The sequence below is a fragment of the Lycium barbarum genome, chromosome 6 (assembly GCF_019175385.1).
Source record: "Lycium barbarum isolate Lr01 chromosome 6, ASM1917538v2, whole genome shotgun sequence".
Classification (NCBI taxonomy): domain Eukaryota; kingdom Viridiplantae; phylum Streptophyta; class Magnoliopsida; order Solanales; family Solanaceae; genus Lycium; species Lycium barbarum.
Genome location: NC_083342.1, coordinates 123,545,950 through 123,558,049, shown reverse-complemented (window position 1 = coordinate 123,558,049; position 12,100 = coordinate 123,545,950). Strand labels below are relative to the sequence as shown.

Here is a 12,100-nt window from a genome sequence, read left to right as displayed (position 1 = left end):
CACAAAAAATGAGGCAAAATTGAGTTTTTGTTTGAATATGCCCATTTTTATGCCCTTATAAAGCACTGTCCCCAAAAAATAAAATGGTTACCACTTCCTTTGCCACTAAGCAACCAAAAGAAACTTCTTTTCACTTTCGTGTACCATCTCATTTCCCTTCCAAAATCAGCTCCCAAACATTATTAATTTTGTAATACTTCGTACCCCTTTCCCTTTGGCAGTGTGTGTAACATGACTACTATGAATCCTTTGAATTGGAAAGCTTTTTATCTGATTTTCATTAATTTAAAATTGAGACATAGTTGAATATGGATCTTCTATCACTATCATCAGGAGTCATTAAAAATAATAATATTGTAATTACTTTTTAAAGAAAACACATAAGTACGTATAAAGAACTATTATAGAGGTATAAACCCCGAGTAGTAGCATAAGAACCCTTTTCCGTTTTTCCCTCCCCCTTCTTGATGTAATAAAAAACATAGTTATTTCTTTGAACTTGATGTATTTAAATTAAAGCATGCTTCTATGTTATCAATTGTCTCTAAAGTATATCTTGTATTCTTTTTATAAAATCTCATTTCTTGCTATATTTCTTTCTTTGTATTTATAGTAGTTCTCATATTTTTCCGTTCAATTATTGTCATGTTTTTATAGTTGTTCTCATACTTTTTCCATTCAATTATTGTCAAAATATCTAAAACACAAAACGTACTTCAATTTTTAGACGTGATACAATCGAACATTACTTTCACGCAACATTCTCCAATCAAATTTAGGACAGACCAAGCTGTCGTTTTAACAATTTATTTTCCTAAAATTAGTTCTTGTTAAAAATAAAAATAATAGTTTCATTAGCAAGGAAATACTGGTCAACCTTTTTTTCCTTAAAAGAATTTCAAGATTTTAGAGCCTGTTTGGATGAGCTTATACCTATATGCTGTTTGCAATTTATAAGCTAAAAAAAATAAGTTGGGTAGTCTAATTTATTTTTTTTGGCTTATAAACTGCTTTAGATAAGTTAAGTCAAATAGACCCAATTATTTTTTTAAATTTATTTTAAACACAAAATAACTTTAAACTGTTCAGCCAAACACTAAAAAAAAAAACTGAAAATAGCTTATAAGCAACTTATAAATCAATCCAAACGGGCTCTTAAACATTCTTGAAAAACGAAAAAGAGAACACAAAAAGTAGTTGGTGGACTCCTTCACGTTAACCATTTTATTCACGAAAAAAAGGAAAAATAGAGCACAACATTAGAATACACCCAAGATAGTGGCTACACACCGGAAAACTTAATCTTTTCCGGTCACCGGTAATTTTCTTGAAAACCCTTTTACTCTTTTTCTTGTGTTATTTTGTCTTTTGGTTTCTGCTTATTTGCATGTCTTCTTTTTCTTTTGAAATTAAAGTTATGAAAACTGTACAGCTGTGCTTAAAGCATGATTTTTTTGGTGGGTTTTGGTAAACATAGATTTTTAGAGGGAGTGGGGTTGCATATACTTTCATTCTTGTTTTATTTTGGAATTTCTTTTCATGGTTTGTTTAGTTTGGTGAGTACAGAGGAGCTTAGGAACTATGTATTGTTCCCCCATCAAATGGGAAATTCAGCATTAGTCTAAAAGGGAATTTCAAGTGTTGGACTTAGTTTAAACCCCAAGTGGTTTAAGGGTTAGCCATTTGAGGTATCTTTTCTTTGTAGTTTTCAATGTGATGATTACAGGACTTGCTCAAATAGGACAAATGGTGTTCTGTTTTGGAAACAGATGCAAATACTAATAATGGTATCAAATATTCCCTCCGTTTCAAATTGTTTGTCTGGTTTTGAATTGGAACAGTGTTTAAGAAAGTAAATAAAAACTTTTTAATTTTGTGGTCTTAAATTAAAGATATGTATAATGTACCAAAATTCCCTTTAAACTTGTGGTCTTAAACATATCATGTGGAAAAGAGACATTCTTTTCTAAACGGACTAAAAAGGAAAGTAAGACAAACAATTTGAAACAGAGGGAGTAAGAAATTCCTTTTTTTTTTTTAAAAAAAAAGTTTTATATATCGTATTGGCGGAGGGAAGGGGTACTTTTTTGTAGCCATAGATCACACGTTTGGCTTCTTTTAAGAGGCAAGCATTGGGCCTTGGGTTCTTGGGCTCTTGTACTCTTCTTCCATGCTATCTTCCATAGCTTGAAGGCCCTCCATTCATTGTCTCCAAGGCCTTGGATAAAATTGAGCACTTGAGCCATCCCGTATCGTATCATCTGTCAAAGTTTTAAATAGGCTTTTGTGTATATCCTTCCTACTAGCAAATTTTGTCATCACCTTTATCATGCTTCTTTGGTACCTTTATAGGTTATAGGAATCAGTGTTATCAAAAGCGAAAAGCGCAAAAAAGCTCTAAGGTCAGCTAGGGCTTTAAGCGCAAAATGCAAATAAAGCGTGGGCTTTAATGAAAAAAGGCTCAATGGTGCAAAAATAAAAATATATACATGTTTAGCCCAAGACTAATTATAATAAGTGTGAATAACAAATATATGGACAAACAAATTGTAAAAACATAACGATAAAGTGAAATAACGATTATCTAGGGTCATCTCTTCAAGAGAGGCTCATTGGCAAGGAAAAGTATGTCTTAGAGCCTTGATGATGACACTGAAGCGCACATAAAGCGAGGCGAAGCGCTCAACGTGTTTTGAGCTTCGCTTCAGGGCTTAAGTGCGCGACAAAACTGATAGGAATACAGAGTGTGGAGTCCAGAACTTTTTAGCTTTGTGTAGATTGATTCTTTTCCAGGGCAGAGACTCCGCGAAAGGAATTTTACAACTCAACAAGTCATTTAAATCCACCATCTTTAATTTGTTCAGAAGTTTGAATTATAGTGATTGTTTGATGGTACCTTAATTGGTCGGCTAAGTACAGGTACTCGTGTAGTGAGACATTGAATTTATATGATATTAGTACTTTATATAAGCTAAGTTCAGTCTGAGCATTTTCCTCCTTTCCATTCAATTGGCACGTATTGTGGTGGGATAGTGGGGGTGGAGGGCTCAGAAGTTGAATGTCATTATATCATGATGAATCAGTTGTATAAATTACTTGGTCTCCCACGCACCAGTTTCCTTGCTGACCTTATGCAAGACCAATAGTGAAACGGTATGCTCTTGGTTCTTGGTCGAGTAAATGTTAGCATGTATGTGTAACACATAACTAGAAGGTGCTTGAAAGGGAAATGTCAGACCAAAATTTTCCGCCTCAACTACTTCAAACCTCTGGGCCGTGTTGCTTCTTACTTATTCTTGATCTTGTAAGGCCAACAGGAGGGAAGCTTATCCAAAAGGGGGTCGAGGCTGTTAGGACATGCCTCTTATCGTGGTGCTAGTGTGAATTCCAAGGGATTCATTTTTCTGGGTAAGTTCCATTAATGGATTTTATGGAGCAAAATACCAGTCCCTTTGGTTTTTGCGTAGAGAGACGTTTATGTTTCTTTTGTTAATTTGTATGGACGCATTATTTTCGGTGGAATGGCATTGTTTATATTTTCAGCTGTTTGCTGACGGCTCATTTTATTGGGGCTTATTGAAAAACGAGACCTGGTTGGTATAATTGGACTAATCTGAATCAAGTTCAGTAAAATAATTTGCTCATATTACGATTTAGTTAATGGTCGCCATTTCGTATGATTATCTTGATAGGTAATGGAACTTTATTTCCTCTTCATCCTTTTTACTTTGAATGATGATGCAATATGGCCCTCAGAATTGTGAATAAGTATGAGAATATCTTTTTGAGAATATCCTCAGCTTCTATGAGTAGACATTTTAAGTTGTGCACCTGTCTTTTCATCTGACAGGTTTCTGGTGTCGAACAATGATGCCAGAGTCAACTGATGATTCAGACAAAGCCAATATTAATCACGTGATTCAAGTAAAGGAAGACAGCGAGTATGTGAGGCTTGTTGTTAGAACTGAAAGAACAGATGAAGTTGAAACTTTACAATCACAGTCCAGAAGAGGGTCTATTGTATGGTGGATCAAGGCCATTTTGTGGTGTATTTTCACTGTGATAATAGTACTAGTTTCCATAAAATGGGGAGCACCCTTTCTTTTTAAGAAGGTACTTATAGTGTTCACACTTTTGTCTATATACACCCTATGTCCTAATTTGGTCGGTGCTCTTTCATTTTTTGTCCGTCCAAAAAATTGACACATTTCCATTTTTTTTAAAGGTTGACACATTTCCATCTTTAGAAACTAGTTACTTTAACATTCCACTTGACATTGACATGACTTGTTGTTCACTGAGTACAAAACAAATCATTTGGTACAAGGGTAGTTTTGGTATTTCATGCATTTTTAGCTTATGTGCAAAGGTCTCCCTTTCTTTCTTAAATTTTGTGTCCGGTCAAACAATGCCAAACAAATCGAGATGGGTTTTGCTTGACTTGTTGTGTGTCTATCCTCCTATGTTGATTAAAAATTGACTAGTGGCGCAAAATTCTTGGAGATTGGATCACGTCTGTCAACAAATGTTACACTGCATAATGAATATGCACTATGTAGTCCTTTGAATAGGGTCTCTTCACATTAATTTGATTAGTTTTGTGTGTTGCACCAAAAATATTGATAATGAAAATGAAGGTGGAGAAAGATAACAGTTCCTCGTTATTTATCATAGTGGATAATAGTGTGATTCAGCTCAAGATTCTCAGAGACCGGACTGCCTGTAGGTTACCAGTGCATTACTCTTGCAATGTTTGTTATGGTTTTCTTCTTCTGTTTCTTAGTGATAAAAGATTCATAAATTAGGTTTCCTTGTTAATCATTGCATTCTTAAATTTTACAGATTTTAATTCCAATCCTACATTGGGAAGCCACTGCATTTGGCCGTCCAGTGCTTGCTCTTGTACTTGTAGCTTCTTTGGCACTATTTCCGGTATTCCTAATTCCTTCTGGACCATCAATGTGGCTCGCTGGAATGATCTTTGGATATGGTCTTGGATTTGTTATTATAATGGCTGGAACAACAGTTGGGATGATCCTTCCATATTTCGTTGGCTTGCTTTTCCGAGATAGAATTCATGTGAGCTACCTTCACATCTTATCTAGTTTATTAGTTCATTGGTCTTGTGGACTGGTAATTGTAATTTCTTGTATTGTACTATCTGCAGCAATGGTTGAAGAGATGGCCTCAGAAGGCAGCCATGATTAGGTTGGTGGGAGAAGGGAGTTGGTTCCATCAATTTCGTATGGTTGCAGTATTTAGGATTTCGCCATTTCCGTACACAATCTTCAATTATGCGGTGGTAGTGACAAAGATGAGGTTCTGGCCTTATTTTTGCGGATCTATTGCAGGAATGATTCCCGAATCCTTCATTTACATCTACACGTAAATACTCCAGACTGCACCCTTCCCTTCTTTTCCAGTTTATTTGCTGATTTGCTTACTTTTTTCTTCCTTCAATTTGTCTGCAGTGGTCGCCTAATGAGGACATTTGCAGATGTTCAATATGGGAACCATCACCTGACTACAGTTGAGATTGTCTATAATGTTATATCATTCATTATAGCAGTCGTTGCAATAGTGGGTGTCACAGTCTACGCCAAGAGGACACTGAGTCAGCTTGAACGTGAAGAAGAAAACAACGGTGAAGGCTCTACCTCTAACCGTGGGAGGTTAGAAATGGAGGCTCTTCCAATGCAAAACTTCAAGCCGCCTAGTTTTTGCTCAACTTTGTAGTAAGAGGAATGTTAAACCTTGGACTTCGTTGAGACTACTGTAAATAATTCGAGCTAGAGATGGGAATGTTTTATATATCCCTTCATATTTGTAACTAGAAAATCGAAAGATGCTTGTCGGGAAAAAAAAAAAGAGTGTTGTGTAACTAAAGCTGATGCCTGACTAATTAATCTTGGAAAATGAAAACAACATTTGATTGTTGATCATGAACATCTGAAAACAATCTTTACTCTTGAAAAATAATGTGCTGTTCATCCTTATTCTTTTCACTCTGAAAAAACAATAACTGTACAATTAAGGAGTAGTGTGAGGCTTGTTTGGATAAGAAAGCTCAACAGTTGATGAAATGTCTTCAATTTCATTGATTCTCTTAGAAACACAGATGCTTTCTAGTGTTTCCATGACCATCCTATTTTGGGTTGATGAACCAGCTCTACCACCTGATGCCAACTCCCTCGAATCCCTTCCTGTTTGCTTATCAAATATTTCTTCCTTAAATGTGTTTCCCATCTGTGTCCAAGTCAAATATGTACATTAAACACTATCTTATTCAAGAATCATCATTGTGAATTAGAATTTTTTTATTTATGTTTTCTTTGGAGACATGGTGTATTAGAACTATTTACCTGTGTGACGAGCATATAAGGGCAAAGTACTGTAACTGCAAAGAACTTGAACAATTACCCTGTCACACCACAAAATTTACATGGTTACTTTCAGCCATAAACTAATTACCACTGTTTCATGAGGAACAACAAAATCTCTGGGATTTGAGTTTACCCAATAACAAGTTTTGAGATAATGAAACCCAAATCTTCCATGATGCATGATTTGAGTCCATAAGTACACTGGAGAATTGTCAATTAACATAGTTTCACTTTAGTTAGCTCTCAAAAAGAAAAAAAATGACTTGAAATAAAGAAGTTTACTTACCAAAATCCAGACGAAGAAAGCAATCTCAAAGGAGTTTTGGAACAAAATGAAGTGAATGAGGTGAAGTACAAGAGTTGGATTGTGAAACCAAAACAACTCATCAGAAGGTCTAACTACTGACGACCCCTCATCAATCTTTTGAGCCAATTCTGTTATTATGTGTTCCAATTTTGTTCCCACTAGTAGTAGTAGCTGCATAAATTTTTATGCATGTCAAAATATATGTTGTTAAATGAAGTGATATGAACGGTTATAATTTATATAGCCGGTCCCAACATGTTTGAAATTGAGGCATAATTATTTTTCTTGGAACATAAAGTCAAATCTCTCTTATTGGCAGCTAGTGAGGTGGTGTTATGTATGTATACTGACATTTGATGTTTAGTTCTCATTTAGCTGTTATAAACAAAAGTATGTAAAAATTATTTTTCTGTACTTTATGTTATAAACAAAACCAAAATACTTGTTAATTTTAAAATCTCAATTGATTTTCATATTACATTAACTGAAAATTGAAAAGACAAATAAATTACTAAGAAATCCATAACTATTTGTACCATAATGATAAAGAATTAAAATCTAAGGAACATATACATTCAAAATTAATTGAAAATCTAAATATTATAAGTTTGACGTAAGAATTCTACAATTGTAGGTTGTTTTATAAATTACAGTCTCTTAATAATGATATAACGCTTGAACTGACAAAGATTTTTGTCCAAACTTTCTGTAAAAGGGAATTCAATAGCTTTCCCTTGAAGGATGTCTAAGAGTTTAATAGTATAATTGAGGATTTTTAGATATTTGTATTTGAAGTTGATTAATTGCATGACAATAATGATAATTATCATGAATATTTTAATATTTTATTTTTATAGATAATATATTTTTTACAAAAATTTAATGAATGTCACTACAATTATAGGTAGAATATTGTTATAGAGAAGGAAAATATAATATGAAAAATGAGTTCCAAAAAAAAATCGGGTCGTTATAGTGAAATGGTGTTATAACGAATGACAATTATAGAGAGGTTTGACTGTATGTTGTTACACTCCTTAGACCTTGTTTTTTTCTCCTGCTTTTCTTCTTTTAAAAGATAATCTATCAACAAAATAAGGACAGGTTAGGCTTTGTTACAGTTAAATGGAGTAAGATAAATCCATTTAAATTTCTAATAATTCGGAAATTAGGATAGGAATTCTTTGAAATTTCTCAATATCTTGTTTATCATAAATGTCTTATGGTTAAATGAATAACTTGAAAGAAAACCTTAGTTAGCACTCAGCTTTTCAGATTTGAAAACAAAGTTAATTCGGTGGCATATTTCATTGAAGTCTAAGTTTGAAATTGAATCTGATTCAGGTTTTATTCAAAAGGGTTTTTCCGTTTTTTTTTTTAATTTATTTATTTAAACTATTGGCATTAAAAGGGGGTGGGAAAGAAAAGATTGGTCACTTACAAATAGAGGCAAAAATGATAGCCAAAAGAAAGAGTTCCATCCTGTATATTTGAAGCATATATTAACAGGAGTATTTCGTTTCTCAAAGTGAAATATACATCTTCATAAATAGGAAGGGGGGAGGAAAAAAAAAAAGAGAGAGAGAGAAAGCAGCAGCAGCAAAATTAGGACTAATAACTTGTTTGGTCAAGATTTTGCGAAGCCAAAAGTGTCATATTTTTCTTTAAAAAAATATTATTTTAGAGAGTTGAGGTATTTGATCAAATTTTTTAAGAATAAAATAAGTATTTTTGAGTACCAACAAAAGGTAGACAAATTAGCTTTTCTCTCGAAGCACTTTTGGAATCTTGCCAAAGACAAATTCTGATACGATATTTGCAAGAGCGTTTTTCAAATTGATTAATAGCCAAACACAAACTGTTACTCTGTAAAGCACATCTTTTAAAAGCACCTCTAACAAAAAGTATTTTTCAGAATAAGTAGATTTTGAAAGTTTAGCAAAACAAACAAATATAAATATAAAAGTATATGCTAGGATGGAAAAATACCTGCAATGTTGATCAACAAAAAGAGAACGACAAAAAGCCACAAGTGCCAACTGTTCAAGATCGTTTTCCAAAATTTAGCCTGATCACATATCATTAAATCTAAATTATCAAGTTATTATCCAATCTACTATTAGTATATGTATGCTCATTTACCTGATTCCGACTATCTTTTTGAAATCATGCTCTAGTGTCCCCAACATATACTTGTGAAAATCAAACGTAGGATTGGCTCGACAATGTTTCTATATCATACATAAAAGAATGTACTATAATTAAAGGACTGTAATTTTGTTGCAAAAGCATAGAATTGACACAAAGTAATCATCATCATAAGATAAAAGATAATGGAATATTACAGCTTACCCCGACAAATCCATTCCGCAAGGCAGTATAGTCTGACTTGGTTACTGAACCATAAAATTGTTTGACAAATGCCACCTATTATACACAAGGAAAATGTTTACTCTTGCCTTCTCCATATTCTTCTCTGCAGAATACATATCTTGTACTTGGTACGATGAAAAATATTTTTTGGAAAATAAGTTAGTTTTTAGTATTTGATTCTCAAAAATATTTTTCAATAAAGGAGGAAATATGACTTCGACTTTGGGTAAAGTACTCATTTTTCTTCATAACTATTTCAACTCTAATTAGCTTATTAGGTGTTTGATCATAGTTTCCAAATATTTTTCACTTTATTTAGAAGTTATGAAGTTAAAAATGGAGTTGTGTTTGGTTATATTTTTTTGAAATTTATTAAGACGAAATTGGAACATAGGTTTGGAGTACTTTTTCAAATTTGGAATCCGACCCTTGGATTCAGAAATTTTTATAACCAAACACTGATTTTAAAATAAGGTGAGATATTATTCCAAAAAAAAAAAGTAATTTTCATGGCCAAAAGGGTCCTTAAATCAGTGTTTGGTTATAAAATTTCTCAATCCAACTTGGAGTTGGATTCCAAATTTGGAAAAGTGCTCTAAACCTGTTTTCTAACTCCATAAATTCCAAACAAAATGTTTATTCTTACTTTGCGAAAAGTATAACCAGAACTCCATTTTTAACTTCATAAATTCCAAATAAAGGGAAAAATCATTGAAATCTACCGTTAAACACCTACTAAAATAAAGTGAAAAGTTATTCCAGAAAAAAGTAAATAATTCTCGTGGCCAAATGAGTCCTTAATATCAATGATCTAATGATCAATACCTAGACATTAATATCAAATCTTATCATTAAAATATTTCATCAAAACATTTTCCAATTTGCTAACATTGTTATCAATCTTTAGTGGGGAAAAGGCAGAAAATCTTTAATAAATATTTTTCGTCATACCAAATACGCTAGAAATCGATCAACATACCGTCCAACTAATGAGAGCGTGCTTCCTCCAACGTCTACCAGCTCTATCCAGGAATGATCGAAGATGGCGAACATGCACTATACACAGAGGATATCATGGTTATAATCCGTTTAGATATCATGGTTATAATCCGTTTAAAAAGTATATCTGAACAAATAAGGAACAATAAGTAACATAATTCTACCCTGATGTGGCGTTGATTCCCTTTGAATTGAGTGCTCCCAGTGGCGCCACTCTTGTATCTATTTAAGCAAAGAAGAAGGCGTTAATTAAGTGGGGAATATTATATTAATGTTATTGTTAGTGAGAAGTAAAAAAGTCAGCTAGCACTAACGTTATAAGGTCATGATTCATGAACATATATAAGTTGATTAATGAGACTTTATAACCCAAGCTTTTGCTTGTCATGCGACATTAATTCTTTACCCTTTTTCGACTGTCAATAATATATTTTTTCTCAAAATGTTTCTTTCACAAAATTGGAGAAGAAAATTTAAAAGGGTCTTAATTTTCTTTCAAAATTTTTTTGAAATCATACCTTAGCCGCTCCAAGAGACATGGTGGTGGCACAGAAGATCACATGTGTGACTGCCATTACAAATATGAAAATGTGCAGTTGATGCAATGCATCCGACGATAATAGTGGAGCTCTTCCCTACACAAAAAAAGATCAATAAGATCATTTAAAAAAATGTGGATCACTCTATATATGCACTTGAAAAGACACGAATTAATTAATGTTTATCCACTGTGCTCTAAACCAGAAAAACATAAACAGAATTTGTATATGAACATATACTTAAAACTGACGATAGCATGAGGGTTTATCTTCCTCCTAATTCTTTTAGCCAGTGTAGAAATGTTTTTTTTTTTTTAACATCCATTTATTTTCCATTCATAACCCAACCCAAAAATCATGGAATCAAACTCCGTTCACACCAAAAGCCCAACAATTCCCAACAATTAATTTATCATTTAAAATTCATAATTGACCCCTGAGCTCGTGGTCCGAGAGAATCAGAAACTATTGTATCTTTTCTAAAACAAGATTCTTCATTCGAAAAGAAAATAATTAATTAAAAGAAAACATAAACTACCTTATGATGGCTACAATGGTCTGCACCGTTACCTCCAGATAAAAGGTGTCTCCCAGTCTTATAGTGAAATGACTAGAAGTGGCAGATTCATTCAGCTTGCATGGAAGCATTATTAGTGCAAGATTTTCAGGAATACAAATTTGGCTTATTGGAATAGGCCCTACGAACACCGCCAATAGTAAGGAAAGAAATCCCAAAAGCATCAATTCTGGAAATTCAATACCAAAAACAATTAAAAATGAGAATTGTCTTTATGTGAATTTTCAATTTCTTAAAAGATATTGTAACGAAAATAGATGGTGCGTCAAACCTTCTTTTAATTTCTGCAGGGCCTCGAATAGGGCATCTTGATTCTTATCCCGGAAGAACTGTATGCAACATGATATCATAATTAACACAATAAGATAGAAAATTTAGCACTCAATGACCCAAGGTCTCTGTCACCCACAGTGAAAAAAGATAAGTTAATTACTTATATATTGTCATTTAACTATTTAAAATAGTGTAACAAATCTCATTTCGTTATTTTGTAACGGAAAAATTACTTTACTATTGCTATATCACACCAAAGGCTATCTAAGGAAGGACCTTTCCAAGATGATGAAGGCCACGTTCGGCGACAAAAGAAATGAGAACGATGATAAAGCAGACAACGGAGACCACCCATGTTGGTGTATACTCTACAGATGGAGACTCTTCTTCCGCCATTTTTTTGGAATTTATTCAATGCATATGCCTTGATGAATTAAGGACATTTGCAATTCATTCGTACGTGAAGCATTATTATAAAGGAAAGTATGGAGAAATTGTACTGGGGACATGATTGAAAGCATAAGTGTCTGGGAAGGAAATTACAGTACGTATGTAAAATTGTAAATGGTCCGTGGAGAACAAATAAAGGTGATCACCAAGCAAAGAACAAATGTTTTTTTTTTTTTTTTAAATTTTAAAGTTGGAGTAC

The 12,100-nt window shown here is 33.2% G+C and overlaps 1 protein-coding gene and 1 pseudogene across 1 annotated transcript; one reads left to right on the top strand and one right to left on the bottom strand.

The window, feature by feature from the left end:
• The first annotated feature begins 3,317 nt into the window (after positions 1–3,317).
• LOC132598545 (uncharacterized) lies at positions 3,318–5,942 on the top strand. Its single transcript, XM_060311483.1, has 5 exons — positions 3,318–3,408; positions 3,851–4,113; positions 4,843–5,079; positions 5,168–5,385; positions 5,472–5,942. Exons 2-5 carry the CDS (start codon positions 3,868–3,870, stop codon positions 5,734–5,736), a joined length of 966 nt encoding a protein of 321 aa, XP_060167466.1. The 5' UTR covers positions 3,318–3,408; positions 3,851–3,867; the 3' UTR covers positions 5,737–5,942.
• Positions 5,943–6,030: 88 nt separating this feature from the next.
• On the bottom strand, positions 6,031–11,975 carry LOC132598546 (MLO-like protein 13; annotated as a pseudogene).
• Between the last annotated feature and the right edge of the window lie 125 nt (positions 11,976–12,100).

Bases quoted from the DNA above. Each gene is read 5' to 3' on its own strand.
- LOC132598545 (XM_060311483.1), top strand. From the start codon at position 3,868: ATGATGCCAGAGTCAACTGATGATTCAGACAAAGCCAATATTAATCAC. The intron at 4,114-4,842 runs GTACTTATAGTG...TAAATTTTACAG, and splicing joins CACCCTTTCTTTTTAAGAAG to ATTTTAATTCCAATCCTACA. The intron at 5,386-5,471 runs GTAAATACTCCA...ATTTGTCTGCAG, and splicing joins TCCTTCATTTACATCTACAC to TGGTCGCCTAATGAGGACAT.